At 45.3% G+C, this 19,495-nt stretch overlaps 1 protein-coding gene across 1 annotated transcript in view; it reads left to right on the plus strand.

Annotated features, from left to right (window-relative positions):
- LTK (leukocyte receptor tyrosine kinase) overlaps positions 1 to 19,495 on the plus strand; it is a 167,214-nt gene that overhangs the window by 65,583 nt on the left and 82,136 nt on the right. Inside the window, exons 3-5 of the mRNA XM_074956685.1 lie at positions 6,661 to 6,813; positions 7,895 to 8,117; positions 18,687 to 18,826. Of these exons, the coding sequence (XP_074812786.1) occupies positions 6,661 to 6,813; positions 7,895 to 8,117; positions 18,687 to 18,826 (516 nt within the window). The remainder of the gene's footprint in view (positions 1 to 6,660; positions 6,814 to 7,894; positions 8,118 to 18,686; positions 18,827 to 19,495) is intronic.

The following is a 19,495-nucleotide window of genomic DNA, read 5'->3' on the forward strand; positions in this document are numbered from 1 at the left end:
AAATAAGAGGGGATATGATACAGGGCTACAAAAGCATGAATTGTGTGCATAAAGAGAACAGAGAAGTGTTATCCACCCTTTCCCATGATACAAAAAACAGGGGTCACTCAATAAAATTAATAGGCTGCAGGTTTAATACAAACAAAAGGAAGTACTTTTTCACACAACGCACAGTTAACCTGTGGAACTCATTGCCATGGGATGTGGTGATGGCCAAAAGTATAACTGACTTCAAAAAAGAACTTGATAAGTTTATGAAGGATAGGCCCATCAGTTGATATTAATTAAAACAGTCAGGGATGCAACCCCATGCTCTGGGCAACCGTAAACCTCTGACTGCCAGACGCTGGGAGGAGAAGATAGGGATGAATCACTCCAGCTTCCCTTTTTTGTACACTCCACCTGTAGCTCTGGTACTGGCCACTGTTGGAGACAGGATACTGGGCGAGGTGGACCACTGATCTGGCCCTGTATGGCATTTCTTATGTTCTTAGTCAAGTAAATTCCCACAGGAAAACCTTAGTTTGTATACAGCTGGAAATTTAAACCAACAAAAAGAGTTAGCAGATTCTCACCTTAAAGTACCAAACCAACTTGAATTCTACCCTGCTCTTTGTTGCCCATCCTTCACTTACGGTCCATAAGACTGGCCCTGTTACTTCCCCAACCTTAATTCTCTCCCTAGGGACTGGTTCCTATTGTCCTTCCTTCCTTGGACTCGGTCCCTCATTGGGAAGTAGAGAATATATACAGCCCTTGAGGCCTCTACGTGCTATAATAATAATTACCACCTGAATGAATATTAGCCTGCAATACTTGTTCATCTCACTGTGCATATGTGTGAATGAGAGCATTTGGCAGCTGATGTTCCTGCAGGGACCTTGTATCAGATTGATAAAGCAGCAGCGAATTAGTTCTTTGCTGGTTTATAATATGCTGATTATGAAAAACGACTTGGCCAGGATACTGTGCTGCTCTCAGTACTGTGAATGAGCTCTATGGGTTCCAGTCAGTAGGGGTTCTCCCCGCCTCATATTAGGGGTGGTGAAACTGTTCTGAAGGACGTCCATTTTACAACCCTTAAGGTATGTCTACATGACAAAGAAAAGCCTCTGGTACCAAGGCTCAGAGCTCAGGTCAATTGACTTGGGCTTGTGGGGCTTGGGCTGGCTAGAGCAGCAGTATGGATGTTTCTGCTCAGGCTGGAACCCAGGCTCCAAGACCCTCTTGTTACCTCAATTTCCCTAGAAACCAAGCCAGGGTTACACTTACATTGGTTTTATTAAATGCCGCTATTGGATCAAACAGAAAAGGGATGGATCTTATTCATACACGCACACATTCAACGCATTCATACCCTCGGTTAAGAGATAGTTACAAACTTGATGTATCACAGGCTTTTGGACAGAGGTGGCCACCACGGGGATAGGGGTGTGATTGACAATTTGGCAGGAGGCAGAGGGGTAGGGAGAGGGAGGGGTCCAGTTAGAGTTAAAAGGGGCTGTGAGTATGGTTTGTTGCTGTTCCCTGCCTAATGCGGTATCTTCCCTTTTCCCAAACCCCAGACACCCTAATGCTAGCAATGAGACGAGCACTACAAGACAAACATAAGACAACGTAGAAGTTTGTCGTGACGATGCACCATGGTATGTTTCAGTTGTCCTTCAGCTGGTACCAGCTCTTTCTGGTGCCCTGAAAAACAACAAGCTGCGAAAAAGACTTAAACATTGTAAACCGTAGGCTATCGTAGAGAGGAACATGGAGTCGGTGCGGTTCCCCCTACATGCTTGAGCTGTCCTCGATGGACACACTTCCCAATCAGGATATCGTCCACATATGAGACCACCCACCCCTTATCCCCTGGAGGGAGATGCTCTAACATTTGGGTCACTACCTTATGCGCAATAGCGGGGGCACTATGAAATCCCTGGGGTATACGGGTAAAGCAATACTATACCCCATCCACATGGAACGTGAATCAGTCCTGCGATCCTTCGTCAAGTGGAATAGCAAAGAAACAGTTAGACAAATCCAATACAGAAAATCTTTTAGCTTCCCTTGGTATGTCTTGCAACACCTGGGTCATGTCTGCGACTATTGGCGCCCGCTGAGGGGTCATCACATTGACTCTCTGATAGTCGACAGTCTCCATGAGACCCCATCAGCTTTCCTCACAGGCCATATGGGGGATTTAAAGGAGGAAGTTGTTCTTTTCACTACTCCCTGCCCTTCCAGCTCTCTAACTGTCTCTGCTACAGCCTGGCGTGCTGCAGCGGGGATAGGACATTGTTTCTGTGGGGGGACTGCTGGTCCTTCTATTTTCACTGGTTCCCCAGTCCATTTACAGCAGTCCAGCTTGTGGGCCGCCCATGCCTGGGGAAAACGCTTCCTCCATTCCTCCTTGCTATCCCTGGTCACTGCAGCCTCTCCCAACATACTATGCGTCAGCAATCCAGTATCTCCCTTCCTTACTTCAGGGGTCCAGTCTTTCTTTGGGGTCCTCCATAAACCTTTGTTAGCACCATCAACCACTATTCCTCCCTCCTGCAAGCAATCTATGCCCAAAATTGGTTCTGTGGTTGTGGGGCTATAAATCCAAGGCCATCTTCGGGTAAGATTCCCCACCCGGGTGACCATTCATCCCAACACTTGTCCCTGCGCCAAGGTGCCATCAAATCCCTAGATCTCAATGGTTCCCTGGATTGGTACTCCCGGCACGGGACAGGGAAGCAGTGAGACAGCCGCAACAGTGTCCACCAGCACCACAAAATCCAGTTCAGATGTCTCAGGGCACTCATATGGCCCCCCAACCTGAAGGCGCACATGCAACCTTCCTCCCGAATCCACCTGGAGAGGTCCCACCCAGGTCCATCCCTTTCCTCTCCCAGTGGACTCAGGGAGTCGCCCCCCCCCCAATCTGAGGTTGTTTTTTGGCCCCAATATTGCCCCTCAGCTCCAGGAGCTTCAACTCCAGCTGAATACAATGGAGTGCTAGGGACTCCATGGGCTTCCTGTCCCATTGGCCCATGGGTTCCCCCTGATCCTTTAAGGCTATCCACAACTGTATGCGGAGCTGACTGGTGTCTGATTGGTGGCGCCTGTGTCGAGGCGCTGGGGCTGCTCTGGTGGTCTGGCGTGCTGCTTCCTTAAGGTGTGATATGTCTAGGGGCTCTCCCTGCCTCCGCACTTCCATAGCCATCTGAACATGTTCGGGCAACATTGCTGCAATAAGCCTTAATTCGGCCATTGGAATCATAATCTTGGACAGGGTCCTGGGGATCGCTCCCCCCTGGGTGGGCCGGATACCGCCCAGTTAACAATCACACTAATACCATTCTCTCCACAAAGATGTCAGGGGCCTCCCCCAGAGCGGGGGAGCCTGCTGCATACTGGCGGCTGACCTCCTGCAGTGCCTCTCTCTGAGCCAAATTGCAAACCAACGCAAATGGGGACTGCCACCATCTGGCTGCCTGCGTCCGCAGTGCGATTCTCATATTGCACCCCAGTAGTGTGGATGCCGTCCTCAACAGCTTCCTAACCTCCTCTGTGTTTAGCCTCCCCTGATCCTCTATCGCCATCAGAAACTGATATGCCCATTCCGAGAATGTGCTCGCCTTGGCTGGCCCTAACCCTTGAGCCGGAGAAGTTATCTCTGCAGGGGTCAAGGCTATTTTCTCCAGAGTTACCCTAGTTATAGGTCTGGGGCTCCCTCCCTGGGCTGGGAAAGTTAACCATTGCACAGCTGCCACTGGGGCTGGCTGAGCTCCCAGCCCATCTGGCAGCCATCCCGGGTCTGGGTCATACCATATGTCCCTTCTCAGTCTCTGGGGTCATATCGGAGTGGCGCCTTTGTCCCTGATCCCAGGGATCCTGCTGCTCCAACTCCTGCCTCACTTGCATAGTTTCAGAATTATAATCAGCTTTAGCAGTTTGCCAAGCACAACACATTTGCCACAACCACCATGCCACCGCCCGATCCTTAGTCTTTGAATCCGGATGTTAAAACTCACAATATTTCTGGTACATATTTTCTACGTCCACCATGACGTCCCCTGATGAAACCGCCCCTGGGACCCATGGGTCAACACCCTTGGAGTGTGCCCGGAGGAGGAGGGGAAATTTTGCCCCTTTTCCCTCCATTGTGGATTTGGGGGGGCTCTTTCCCTTTCTAAACAGCGGCACCATGCCCAAAATCAGGAAGGGGCAGCAAGCACCGCTCAAGCTCTCTACTCCTTGGCACCCCTTTCCACTAGTGTACCCTATTGGTGGTTGACCACATTCTCCACCACTAATATTACCTCAGTTTCCCTAGAAACCAACCCAGGGTTACACTTATATTGGTTTTATTAAATGCCACTATTGGATCAAACAGAAAAGGGATGGATCTTATTCATCCCCGCACACATTCATACCCTCATGCAACCACACACTCACGCAGGTGGAGAGTTACCGGAGACAGCAGAGGAAGCTGAGAAGCCAAAGCATAGTAGATCTGGTGTGTCCGCCTGCGGTCACGGATCCAGGCCGGCAAGCAGGTCAAGAAGCAGGGGGCTTGCGTGCATGCCTTCTTCCTTTTGGAGGAACTGGGTAGCTCCTGTCACGTACACTGAGTTTTCCTTCTGTGTCTGTCACTGAGAAGTATTCCCAGACCTTGTTCCTTTCATGCATTCCAGGTTCTTCTTTTCTTTACAGTACCCCATGATTGCCTTCTCAGGGCAGATTACATCAGACACACCTGGCTCTGGGCTCTGTTCTCCTAGCAGTTCCTCTCTGCCCCGTCCCACATACACTCCTTTGTTCACACTCCCTTATCTCCCCCACACACTCACTCTCTCTGATCGCGTGATGGAATATTGCAAAGCTTGGAGGTTCATACAAAGGGTAACTGAAAAGGTTACAGAGCTCGCAAAAGTTACAAAACTTAAAAGGCTATGCTAACAATAACTAAAGTTACAAAAAGAAAAGGAGTACTTGTGGCACCTTAGAGACTAACCAATTTATTTGAGCAATCCACTGAATACATCCGATGAAGTGAGCTGTAGCTCACGAAAGCTTATGCTAAATAAATTGGTTAGTCGCTAAGGTGCCACAAGTCCTCCTTTTCTTTTTGCAAATACAGACTAACACGGCTGCTACTCTGAAACCTAAAGTTACAAAGTTTGCAGAAGGTTACAGAACTTAATGATCATACTAGCAATGACTGAAAGGTTACAAATCTTACAATCGCAGTCTACGGGATTGAGCGGAGGCTTTACATAACACCTCTCATCTCGCTGAGTTTCATACACTCAGCTCTTCTATTTGAGAAATTCCTGAGTTCTGTGTCCCACAATGTGAGGGGTCTGTTTCCATCCTCTTTCAATTCTTTTGCTATGCTGGATGTCACTCTTGTTCAGGATTGTACTTACAAGTGGGCCAGATCCTCCACAGGTGTAAACTGGTTTAGCTCCACTGACTTCAGTGGAAGTATGCTGATTTACACCGGCCAAAGAGGTCCAGGGTTGTCTCCCTAGGTTGGCCTTTTCCCCACATCAGGTAGGAGAATCTCCATCATTCTTATCCATGGGCAGCTTCCTCTCTTCCCTCTGACAGTTCCTTTTTACCTGAGATGTCACAGACTATTTTGTTGTTAAATTGCAGAGGGTTCAGAGAAGAGCCATGAGGACGATTAAAGGATTAGAAAATGTGTTTTATTGTGATATATGCCAGGAGCTCAGTTTATTAAGGTCAGGGGTGGCCAACCTGAGCCTGAGAAGGAGTCAGAATTTACCAATGTACATTGCCAAAGAGCCACAGTAATACGTCAGCAGCCCCCCATTAGCTCCCCCCACTCCCAGCACCTCCTGCCCACTGGCAGCCCCGCTGATCAGTGCCTCCCCCTCCCGATCAGCTGTTTTGTGGCATGCAGGAGGCTCTGTGGGGGAGTGGGGTGGAGCAAAGGCACTGCAGGTTGAGGGGAGAGGATGGGAAGGGGTGGAGTGGGGGCAGGGCCTGTGGCAGAGCCAGCGGTTGAGCAGTGAGCACCCCCCAGCATACTGGAAAGTTGGCGCCGGTAGCTCCAGCCCCGGAGTCGGTGCCTATGCAAGGAGCCGCATATTAACTTCTGAAGAGCCACATGTGGCTCTGGAGCCACAGGTTGGCCACCCCTGATTTAAGTTAACAAAGAGAAGGTCAAGTGGTGACTTGATCACTGTCTATAAGTACCTACATGGGGAACAAATATTTGATAATAGGCTCTTCAGTCTAGCAGCAAAAGGTATAACATGATCCAATGACTGGAAGTTGAAGCTAGACAATTTCAGACTGGAAATAAGGCATAAATTTTTAACCGTGAGAGTAATTAACCATTGGAACAATTTACCACAGGTCACAGTGGATTCTCCATTACTGGCAATTTTTAAATTAAGGTAGTTTTTCTAAAAGATATGTTCTAGGAATTATTTCGGGGAAGTTCTCTGGCCTGTGTCATACATATCATATATACATTCATACATGTCATATATACATACATATATGTGGTCACTATAGTTACTTCTGGCCTTAGAATGTATGAATGGACTCATGAATCTAGATCTGCTCATTAACATCCTGGGCTGACACCCTCCCTGGAGCCAGGTGGCATACCAGTGAAAAGTTCTCTCTCTCTCTTTCTCATCCCAGAAACCTCTTGTACCTATGGGTCCATCTGCTCCTGGGTAACATCTACGGACACCTCCGGAAAACCAGACTGGGTCCCATCTTCAGTGAGGGCCTTGGTGTGGCAGCAGCAGCATCAAGTTCTGGAGAACCATTCATCCAGAGGAGACATAGAAGGTAGACAAACTTCCAGTTCATTCCCAAGGGGGTACACATGTGCACACACAGATGTCTATGGCCATCCTCCCTTGTCTCTCTCAGACTGCCACATAGACTATACCTGCTTACATGAAACCATCATGAAATCCCACTCTGAACTCTAGGGAACACACCACTAAGAATCATGTGTATATTAAAAAAGCCATTGATTTTTCCATATATTTATAGAACACTAGACTTGAGCACATTGCATAGATTTATGGAATATTTACTGTGTGGCAGCCTTGCTCATACTGCAATGTACAATGTGAAACTTGATACATATTGAACACAGCCCATTTTTATACAATGCACATACTGCAACATTTGAAAGGCAAAGGCAACTCTCTCAAAGAACCACAGTTATTGGCAAGTCCCTCCTCTTTTGTCAGCAATGCACAGTGTAGCTACTTCCATAGGTAGCTACTTCCAGACCCTGAGAAAAGCTAGGGAAATTCAACTCCTCGTGTAGCTAATAGTATTTGAAGGGGCCCAAGTCTGCAGTATTCCAAGCCCTTTCAGCTCACTTTGCCTTTAATGGGAACTGTAGATGCTCAGCACTCTTCACTGTTAGGTCCCAGGTATTCATCACCTCTTGGGATTTGGCCCATAATCTTTATGTTCTTGTGGTTCAGGCCCTTTGTGAATTAGCTTTGTTTCCACCACAGTCAGAAGAAGCCACTTTTAACTACAGAGGGTGAGACTCCCAGGAAATTCAGCCCCTTGACAAGGCTAAGCTGACTCCTCATATTTGTGCGCTTACTCATGTCTGTGTTGTGTTTCTAACCAGTATTATATCTGTTGCCTCCTCCCTTCTTTTTCCTTCTCTCTCCTTGGTTTCTTTTCCTCTCTTTTCTTCTCTCCTCTCTCTCTCGATCTGTTCTCTACTTATTTTCTTTCTTTTTTAACTTAATTCTTCTTTCACTTTTTTATCTTCTCTACTTTTTTCTTGTCTTTTCTTCTCCTCTCCTTTTTCACCACTGCTTCTTTCAATCCCTCTTTCCTCTTGTTTCCTCTTTTCATGTCTTCTCCCCTTGTACTCTTCCCTTCTTTCCTTCAGGGGACATTCTCCTCCTAAACACCAGCAGGTTCTTGGATAGATGTGAGTTCAGTCTGCATAGCCCCATCCTGCCATGGAGCCTGGAGTCCTGCTTGCTGGAGTTGGCCATATATTCACAGGGCACTGCTCCTGCTCTTCAGGGATTCACAGTTGAAATCCGACATGTGGAGACAAACCGGAACATAATCATCCCTCTGAGAGCTGGGCAAGAGGAGAACACCTGGTAAGGCTAGCTACCTGCAGCTATTTAAATGTTGCCTGAGGGGCAGTTCCCTTAGGGCATTGCTTCTAGCAAAGTCTGCTCCGCTTCTCTCTCCCCAAAGTCACTGATTCTGTGGTGGCCAACTCTGAGGACTGAACTGAGAACCTCCAGAGCTAAACGCATGAGTCGCCACAGCGTGATCTAAAGAAGTAGCCTCCAGAGCTGCTGGCTGTAACAGACTCTCATCCTTTGGGGATAAGACACAGAAGAGAATGTATAACATCCACTTGACCAGTGGGTTACACTTACATAAGAACGGCCCATACTGGGTCAGACTAAAGGTCCATCTAGCCCTGTCTTCTCCTGTCTTCCGACAGTGGCCAGTGCCAGATGCCCCAGAGGGAATGAACAGAACAGGTAATCATCAAGTGATCCATCTCCTGTCGCCCATTCCCAGCTTCTGGCTAGGGACATCATCCCTGCCCATCCTGGCTAATAGCCATTGATGGACCTATCTTCCATGAATGTATCTAGTTCTTTTTTGAACTCTGTTATAGTCTTAACCTTGACAACATCCTCTGGCAAGGAGTTTCACAGGTTGACTGTGCATTGTGTGAAGAAATAATTCCTTTTGTTTGTTTTAAACTTGCTGCCTATTAATTTCATTTATTAACTTCCTCCCAAACCTTCAGTAGGGTAACGATGCCTCTATTTCATCTGATTCACTTACTGTTGCTGAGATTATAGGCCTCAAATCTACTGAGTCCAAAATGCTCCCTCAGTAATGGGCCGATTTCTCTAAGCAATGTCATGGGTTATCCTGATCACAAGAGCTAAATTTCACATGGTTTGGCGTAGTTCTAACTATCATCATTCTTCCCCTCTTACCACCAGTATCTGCTTGAAAAGGATTGTCAGTGCACATTCCCGGGCAGAGCATGCAGTCTGATACTCCAGCAGCATACTCCTCAGCCACTGTTGGTGTGGGTGAACTTTTGGCAGAGGGCGTGTTTCCCAAAAAACAGTCTCCATAGTTAAAGGAAATACATCCATACTCATCCCATTGGACCGTCAGCAGCAGTTGATACCATCAGTCATCACCACCAAGAAACTTCTAGGGTGAATAGAAATGCCCTGAAAGGCCACAAGTCCTTTCTCACAGATCAAGTACAGTGGGGTCGCTATTCCTCCACCTCCAAAATGCAAAATGTCCCACACGGTTCAGACCTCATCCCCAAATTGTTGAACATCTATAGAGCCACTCATCAGCTGTCCATCACCCAAAGGCTCCCCCTGTGCTGTGAGAATCATCTAATAACTGGTTAGGCCAGTTTTCTGGCTCCTTCACAATGCTAGAGGGTTCAACAGTGGCTTTACTGGAACCAAGCATCTGGCCCCTAAGGCTTTGGCCATGAATGAAAAATTCTTCATCTTCTTTCTTTTCAAAGGCTGCTCCTTTCTGAGATGCCTCCCTGGGTGGAGGAGCTAGGTATAACAGTAGAGCCTAAGTCACAAAGTTCAGTTCCCAGTGCTGATCCAGACTTTTCCAGAGTTCAGGGGTATTTGCTTCTGGTCAATCTGTAAAACTCTGGGCAGGGTAGAAGAGATAGCATAGAAAGAGAGAGGAAGAGAATGCAGATAAGAAAATCAGGCAATACCAAACCTTAGCCTGGATGTTCCTTACTTTGGTCTTCCCCATGGTTACTTTTTCATTCCTGAATGTGTCAGAATGCACATGAGATGGGAACCAAGAGGGTGCTTTGAAGTGCAACAGGGAGACGGAGTTCTAACAGAGAAAGAGAGGGAGGGGAGCCCACATGACTGTTTATTGGCAATCATCCTTGTGCTTGCTGTCCTTTCCTTCTACCTGCCTTTGAGGGACATGGGTTAAGTACACTGTAAGCTCTTTGTTTATATCACATGATTGGCTCCCATTGAGAATTCCACCAACAGATCCTTGCTCTTGTTTTCCTTGAATTCCCTGGCACCACCTTTTGTTGCTATAGAGAAACCCAGCCAAGACTCCTGTTCTGGTGAGCCAAATTAAAATTTAATTCTTAACCCTCAAATCCCTTCCTCTCCTATTTTCAGTTCTTGCTCACTTCCTTTCTAGGTGGGCCCTTCCCCCTCCAGATGTCTCCTTGCCAGTGTAGCAGGGAAAAAGTTGTCTTCTGATGTCATTCTTACCCCCCAACGACTGCCCATGCCACTTCAGGCATGTGACTAGTCTCTGCTGGCTGAGGCAGCTAGATTCACAGGTCCATTTCTGCTTATTATTGATTGATTGAGTGCTCCTCACAAGTACCTAGCTGTTCAGTATCAATAGTGATCACTTCACCCATCACTGACATGCGGCTATCTCTGGAATGGAAAATAGCAGCTGTTTAATAGCCTACCTGAAGACTGCCACAACAGCTTTAGGATATGAAGTTAAGTTCATCCTCTCTAATTAAAATTACAGTGGAATTTAAGTAGGTAGAACCTAATTTGCTCAATGGAAATTTGTCAGGACATTGGGTTAACACCTTTGCTTTCATGAAAGGAGCGAAAAGCTGAAAGGGACCTGTAACAATCATAGGTGGTCAGGGGCTTAGTTTTAAAGACATCTAAAATATGTAATATACTTCAGTCATGTTTAAAATATGTGGAAGTAGGGAAAACAAGGGGGTGGAATTAGGGACCCTTGGAAAAAATGAGATTCCTTTCTTTTTCTTTTACAATGGATTGATTTCAGAAATCTCTATACAAGTCCAGGGTGGACAAAGGAAACCTAGTTTAGTGTGTGTAGCAGAACAAATAAGAGTCACTGTTGCATATAGATCTAGCTTCTCTATGGCAGGTACATGGCCCAAGACCAGCTTTCTCTTTTATATCTGTAGGTCTTGTGCTATCAAATGACAGGAAGACCAGCCTGAAGTAATTGGATTTTTGGATGGTTTGGGATTTTTAAATGTTTTTGTCCGCTTCTAAAAAATACTGTACAGTTAGGAGTAGAACAGGAAGTACAATGAGCAAATGAGAGTGTAGGGATAAGGCCTATGTGCAGCATATCGTTAACCTATGGAGCTCATTACCACATGATATTGTTGAGGGATGATTAGTAATTTATATGAAGAAAAAATTAGCACTCCTACCTTTTCAGGTGGGCAGAAACCAAAGAAAAGCCTACCTCAGCCCTTCCCCATAATCCTCCCCCTCTGTTGTCAAGCCATACCCAATCCCCAATTCCAGACAGAACACTTCACTGTGTTCTTCTCTTTCTGTTTCTGCAGGTCTCCTATAATATTCAGCTCTTCCTTCTGAATTCATCAACAGTGCTTTTTCCCTAGGATTCTGCTCTGTCCTACATTTGTGTTTTATGCATGAGAAGGAGGTGCTTTTTTGATTGGTGCTCAGCTCTTGGATCAGTGAACCATCCTCAGATTGGTAGTGCTGAAGCTACTGTTCTGTCTGTCATACCCACAGTTCAGATCAGTCTCTGGTAAAAGCTTTCTGGTGAAAAAATGGTGAAGAGAGATGGCTGGAACAAACCAAACATCAAAGCCCCTGGTCTAAATTTAACAGGATAGGTGAAAACCCTAAAATAGCATCTGTAGTTGCACTATCTAGAATGAAGAGGAGCTGCTAATTCTCATTCTTCAGGGGAAAAGATGACCACTACCTGGGGACAGGAAGTGCTTTTCTCTTCAATGGTATGGTAATGCTCAAATATCCAGGTGTATTGTGTTCATTTTTTCCTCCTTCCTCTAAAATACTAGGCATTGGCCACAGTGGGACACAAGGTACCAGAGCAAACAAATCACTTGTTTGTTCTAGTATAGGAAGTCCCATATTCCTGATTATTGATCAACACCAGCTAAAGGGACAATAATCCTCACTCAGATATCAGAAGTTACTGCTAGAGTTAGATGCTGGGTCTTGTTCTACGTGTGTGAATGTAAATTTCAGGACTGTAGAAGCAGGTCCATAATCCACATCAGCAAGAGCTCTCTGCTACTGAAATAAGGCTTATCTCGGGTTGGTGCCACCAATATACCTAGAATCTATTACATTCTGGTCATGTGGGTCAACACAATCCAGTCTGCCACTTAATGGAAACTGTCCAAAGTGAAACCCATCCAATAACAAAGTCTGCCCTAGGATCAGATATGGAGAAAACTCCCTCAATCTCTTAGTTCACTTGTAACAAGGAGATTAAATCAGTGGCAACCTGGAATGGACCCTGGGTGTAGCCTCAGAGAGGAAATGAGCTAGAACTGGATCTCTGTGCTATAATCCCTGACAGGAGAAGATATGGAACTTGGATTTCTGTGCCTCTCTGAAATGGACTTTGGGTACAATTCCTAAGAGGAGACAAATCTGAGCCTGAGATGGATTGATGTTTGACATCTTTATCTAGAAAGCCTCTCATACTTTAGGTAATCTCTGAATAAATTCTGAAGTCCTGAAGCAATCTTAGAATCATAGAAATGTAGGACTGGAAAAGAGCTCGAGAGATCATCTAATCCAATCACCTGTGCTGAGGTAGGGCTAAGTATACCTAGATCATCCCTGACAGGTGTTTGTCTAACCTGCTCTTAAAAACCTCCAATGATGGGATTCCACAACCTCCTTAGGAAGCCTATTCCATTACTTAACTCTCCTTATAGTTAGAAAGGTTTTCCTAATATCTAACCTAACCTAATATCTAACCTCCTTTGCTTCAGATTAAGCCCATTATTTCTTGTCCTACCTTCAGTGGACATGGAGAACAATTGATGATCATTGTCTTTATAACAGCCCTTAACATATCTGAAGTCTGTTATCAACTCCCTCCTCAATCTGCTTTTCTCAGTACTAAACATGCCCAGTTTTTTAAACCTTTCTTCATAGGCTAAGTTTTCTAAACCTTTCATCATTCCTTGTTGCTTTCCTCTGGACTCTCTTCTTGGTTTGCTTATGAGAATGTCATGTGGGACTCTGTCAAAAGCCTTATTAAAATCAAGATATACCATGTCTACTGCGTCTCCCCTATTCAGTAGGCCAGTAACCCTGTCCAAGAAGGAAATTAGTTTGGTTTGGTATTATTATTTGTTCTTGACAAATCTACATTAGCTATTATTTATAGCTGTATCATCCTCTAGATGTTCACAGACTGATTGTTTAATAATTTGTTCCAATGTCTTTCCAGGTATCAAAGTTAGGCTGACTGGTCTGGAATTCCACGGTTCCTCTTTATTCCCATTTTTAAAAATAGGCACTATGTTAGCCCTTCTCAAGCCCTCTGGGAACTCATCCACTGTCCATGAGTTCTCAAAGAAAATTGCTAATGGTTCTGTGATTGCTTCAGCTAGTTCCTTAAATATGCTAAGGTGAATTTCATCAGCCCTGCTGACTTGAATACATCCAAATTTCCTAAATGTTCTTTATCCTGTTCTTTCCCTATTTTGCATTGTGTTCTTTCCCTTTTGTTGTTAATATTAATTGTGATAAGTATCTGGTCACAATTTACCTTTTTAGTGAAGACTGAAGCAAAATTAGGCATTTAACACTTCAGCCTTCTTAATGCTGCCCATTATTAGCTTCCCTTCCTTGCCAAGTAAAGGATGAAAACACCACCTGCGCTACCAACTCCTTCACCCCGGCCTTTTCCTTAGTCTTTCTCTTGCTCCTGATGTATGTATAGAACCTCTCCTTACTGCCTTTTATGTCCCTTGTTTGGTGTAACTCATTTTGTGCCTTAGCCTTTCTGATTTTGTCCCTACATGCTTGTGCTATTCTTTTGTAATCATCCTTAGCAATTTGTCCATTTCCATTTTTTGTAGGATTCCTTTTTGATTTTCAGGTAATTAAAAGAGCTCCTGGTGGAGCCATATCAGCCTCTTACAATTCTTCCTATCTTTTCTTCACATCGGGATAGTTTGCTGTTGTTCCTTTAATATTGTTTCTTTGAGAAACTGCCAGCTTTCCTGAACTCCTTTTTCACTTTGCTTTTCTTTCCATGGAGCCTTACCTACCTGTTCTCTGAGATTGTTAAAGGCTGCTTTTTTGAGGGCCATTGTCCTTATTCTGCTGCTCCCCTTCTTCCTTTCCGTAGAATCATGAAGTCTATTATTTCATGATTACTTTCACCCAAATTGCCTTCAACCTTCAGATTCACAACCAATTCCTCCCTGTTAGTCAGAATCAAGTCTAAAATGGCTGTCCCTCTGGTTACTTCCTCCATCTTCTGAAACAAAAAGTAGTCCCCAGTACATTCCAAAAACATTTTCTGTTTTGCCGTATTACTTTTCCAACAGATGTCTGGGTAGTTAAAGACACTCCCCCCCCCCCATTAACATTGGGTCTTGTGTTTTGGTTATTTCTGTTAATTGTTCCAGCTCCTCATCCTCGCCTCTTCCTAATTTGGTGGTTTACAGTAGACCTCCTACCATGATACTGTCCCTGATTTTTACCCTTTTTCTTCACCCAGAGACTGTCAGCTCTTCTGCCTCTGGCCTCCTTCTGCACCTCAGAACAAGTGTATATATTCTTGATACATAATGCAATATGTCCTCCCTTTTTCCCTTCCTCTCTTTTCTGAACAAGCTATACCCACTCTATACCAATATCCCAGTCATGAGATTTATCCCAAGTCTCTGTGATTCCAATTAAGTCATAATTTAGCTCATGTACGAATAATTCCAGTACTTCCTGTTTATTCCCGACGTGCCTTGCATTTATGTATAGATATCTAAGATGATGAGCAGATTCCATCACTGTTATCCCTCTTGTGGCTCCTACAGCCCAATTATAATTTTCCATTTACCCCCCAACACTTAGTTCTCTGTTCATTCCACCTTTTTTTAATACTTACTTGTGGGCTTTTGCCACCTGCCTCCTTTTAACCTAAATTAAAATCCTCCTTACTAGATTGGAGAGTCAGTGTGCAAAGATGCTCTTCCCCTTTGTAGTCAGGTGGACCCCATTTCTTCCTAGCAGTCCTCCTTTCTGGAACAGCATCTCAGGGTCGAGGAAGCCAAAGCTCTGTCATTGATACCCATCTGTGCAGTCAACTGGTCATCTCAAGGATGTCATTGTCCCTGCCTGGGCCCTTACTCTCAACTGGAAGGATTGACAAAAACACCACCAGCACCCCTGACTCCTTCACCCTTGCTCCCAGAGCCCTGTAATCACTGTTGATCTGCTCAGGTTTATACTTGACAGTATCATTAGTGCCAGTCAGGTGGCTGAGGGATAGTGGTAAGAAGAACAGATGAGCTTTAGCAGCCTTTATGTAATGTCTTGGATGCAGGTTCCAGGCAGACAGCACACCTGTAAGGACATCAAGTCAGGTCAGCAGATGGATGCCTCTATCCCATTCAGAAGAGAGTTCTTAATAACACCACTCGTGTCTCTTCCTCTTGCTTGTGGTGACCATGAGCCTCCTGGACTTGGGGGCAGGTGGCTCCTCTTCTTCAGCCACTGTGGTCTGCTCCTCACCTCCTTTTTCCAGTCCCAGTTCTTGACCTTGTTGCAATGGGGAACTGGATCGATGAAGTGTTGCCTACAGCTCGAGGTGGCCAGCAACCAGTCTCCTCCCCTTAGAGCAGCTGGGTCTCCTTCCCCATTGGGGGCCGCTGTAGCCATCTGTAGCTGGCTAGCATCCTCCATCCTGGATGTCTCCATATGCATCCTATTGATGAAGTCCTCCTGCTCCTGGATGCTATACCAATGAGCCATCTCCTCCTGCAGCTTTCTTACCTACTTCCTGAGGGATTCTACCAACAGGCACCTCTCTACACCAGCTGGCTTCCCCTGCCTGGCTTTCTTCATCAGGGACATGCAGGACACATGTCCAGCAAGTCAAGACCAGTGTCTGGGTAGAAGCCTCCAGGGCCAGAATGCCTGTCTAGCCAGGGCCCCCACACGTGCAGGAAGAGGCAGAACAAGTAGTGCTTTTGGCAATGTGCTGTTTTCCTCCCTTTGCAGGTTCTTCCTTGCAGAGCACCTGTAAGTTGAAACAAACCCTACCTCCCTGCCTTCCTCTGCTGCTAAACTCAGCTGGCTCACTCCTTTCATTTCTCAGGTGGGAGTCTGCATGGTTTTCAAAGCCTGAGCCCCACACACAGCTGGAATAGGTGACTTACCCCCTCTCCCTCAGCCACCTGTAATCACTAGCCTATTCAAAAAAACTGCTCTGGTGTCACATCAAAGAGCCTTTCTAGGGCCCTTAAAAGAGTCCCGCTAGAGCCCTGCTAGGAGTCAGGCACTTATTCACCTAACTGCAGGGTGATCTAGCCCAGACAGTCAGCAACCAAACTTCCATGTGCACACACCAAACACAGCAAAGCAGCCTGGAGCCCTCCCAAACTCGGAGGCAAGTTCCCAGCACACAAAAGTTTCTCCTTTTTTCCCCCCAAAAATTAATCAATAGCAATAAGAGAGAAGTACAGATACTCACCAGCTGGCTAACTCCCTTAGTCTCCTAGCTGCCTTTTTCACACCAGCCACCAGAGAAATGAAATAGCTGATATAATGCTTCTACTTCAGGTGTTCTCTGATTTAGCATAGTGTCACATCTGTGTCAGAATCTATCCCTCTAGCTTAGAGAACATTCCAACTCTCCTGCTCGTGTAGTTGAACTCATCATTCTTAATAAAGCAGACTCTTAAATATTGTTCCTGGAAATTCAACAGCAGTTCTCTTTGTTGGAGATAGTAAGGCATTGAGTAGAAGGGACTGGTCAGAATTGGGGGGAAAGAGCTTTGTTCAACAGAGGGAGACAGAGAGGCTGCAAGCCTCCTAGTGCTAAGAATATTGATGAACAATAGAAATTACTAGGGCCACACAATGCATCCTGAATTATCTTGAATTAAACATCAAGTTGTTTTCAGGTTCATACTCTTATTCTTTCCTTGCAAATTGCCCAGAGACATGTCAGGCTCTGAGAGCCCCTAAGAGTATCCACAGCAGTTTCAATGTCTGTATGATCTGTAAGTGTAGTAATATTAACCAGGTTACTGAGCTCTAGCCTGACGTAAAATCGATAGTAAAGGTATTGCCAGGCTGGGCTTATCTGAAAGCCAGCTTCAATGATCCATCTTCTGCTGTATATACTAAAGGTTTTGTTCCTGATTCCATTAAGAAAATTAAATTGGCTCTGAATAGGCCCTGTTTGGATACCAGGACCAAGCAAAGAAAGTGCAATATTTATGCATTTAGAGAACTTGCTGCAGTTGGACTTTGGACCTGAGTGTGTGTATCAGAATACAGCTGCCCTAGGGAATACCTGGGCAGTGCTCCTTGGTAACAAGGCGTACATGTAAGCATTCTGGGTGATGCAAAGCTACATATCGCTTGCAGTTTCTAGGTGCTGTGCTGTCATACTGTACAGTGGAATTAATGGAGTCAAGTCTCAGTGCTGGAGCTTGTTGGATACAGTACTATAATGTATAATGGAGGTCATGAAGTCATGAGTCAGTGCTGGAGGTTCTTGGATGATCTGCTGCAATACAGAATGGTGGTAATGTGACTGTGACTGAGTATTAGAGGTTCCTGGCTGCTCTGGTGTGATGATGCAGTCGTGACTCAGTTGGAGAATGTGGGCAATGTGCTGTTTTACAGTGGAGGTAACAAAGCTGCGTCTCTGTGCTGGAGGAACATGGTGGCTATAGTATGGCAGGTAATATAATGGAAATGGTGGTGCTGTGGTCCAGAGCTGAATGGTCTTGGATTTTGTGTGGTGTTGTGGCAGAGATAAATGTATTTCTAGCTTAGTGCTGAAGATTCCTGAAGGCTACACTGTAATATAATAATCAGTAAAACAATCACATCTCATTGCTGGAGGCTCTTGGTTACTTAGCTCTGTGGCAGATGTAATAGAGTTGTGCTTCAGAGCTGGAGATTTCTGAAACGGAATGAAATGATATTACAGTCTTGGGAAAGCTATAATTCTGCCTGAAATGCCAAAAGTGTGAAAAGGGGAAATATTTTCATCTTCTGAAAAGGTTGAGGGCTGCACTGGTTTTGATTAGGGGCGGGTGAACCTCCAAAGGGATGGTGGGGGAGAGAAGATGGGGAAGGATAGCAGCATCCTCTGACAGAGAAAGGGTGTGTGGTTGATGTCAAACACTGGCAATGAATTAGGTAGATAATCAGTTAACACAGGCTGACGTAAATGGGAAAGGCCATAAACATTTAAAGCTGCTGACATTTCTACACAATTTTATGTGCTTATAACAGGGGCTCTCATGTTTTCATAGTATGCACCACATCTTCATAGAGTGTCTTGTGCAAACCTCCTATTCACCATGGTGTAGACCACCTCCCCATCCTTTTGTGATCCAATAGACCTTTGACAATGACATAACATCTTGGTGGCTAGCACAGCAACTTCTTGCATGGAAATGTAATATTAGGAATGTATTTTATGTATTTTTAGCTGCCTTTTAAAGCGATTTAGCAGCTAGAAACAAGGAAGGGAGTCAGCATCCTGGGCCAGATATTTAAAGGTATTTAGGTGCCTCATGATGTAGATAGGCACCTAGTGGGGTTTACAAAGGTGCCTAAGTAGGTGAAGTACCCAGGTGCACAACATGTGTGTGATTGCTGTTTGTTGTCTTGTTATAGGGTCAAGTGGAAAGTACTCATGGCTCAGATCGGTGAAGTGGAGAGGCCTTTTGAGATCTCCCTGCTGTATTCAACCTGTGGAGCACAAGGGGCTGGGCTATTGGCATTGGGCTCCTTGCAGTTCAGGGACTGCTTCCATGGTAGGTTCCAACACATCTAGTAAGAGCTGGAAAATCTAAATGAATGGAGCTGGAAACGAAAAAAGGACACTGACTAAAATTGTTGAGTATGATCTAGGAGAAGGCCACAATAACTCCCTCCGACCGCATACCCCTAGTTGTCACCTACCACCCCATGCTAAAACCCATAGAGTCATGAAACCATTACAACCCATACTTGATGGTGAATCCATCCTGAAAGAAATTTTTCATAAACCCACCCTTCTGGCCTTCAAACAACCTCCCAGCCTCTCCAAATTCATCATCAGAAGCAAGCTCCACACAGACCAGGACCCACCAACTCAAAGCAGCACCAGACCCTGCCAGAACTACAGATGAAAAACCTGCACACACCTTTCAAGATCCCGGGGTCCCATGCATGCCTATCACAACATGTGGTGTACCTCATCCATTGCACTAACTGCCCCAATAACAGCTATGTGGGTGAAACCAGACAATCACTATGCTCTCGAATGAACTCACCCAGGGAAATAATAAAAGACAAAAACATCATATCACTGGTAGGGTGAACACTTTTCACAAAGCGATCATTCTATATTTGCCCTATCAGTCCCCATCCTCAAAGGAAACCTGCACAACACTTTCAGAAGACAGGCCTGGGAACATAACTTCATAATTTTGCTAGACACT

The sequence above is a fragment of the Natator depressus genome, chromosome 6 (assembly GCF_965152275.1).
Source record: "Natator depressus isolate rNatDep1 chromosome 6, rNatDep2.hap1, whole genome shotgun sequence".
NCBI lineage: Eukaryota > Metazoa > Chordata > Testudines > Cheloniidae > Natator > Natator depressus.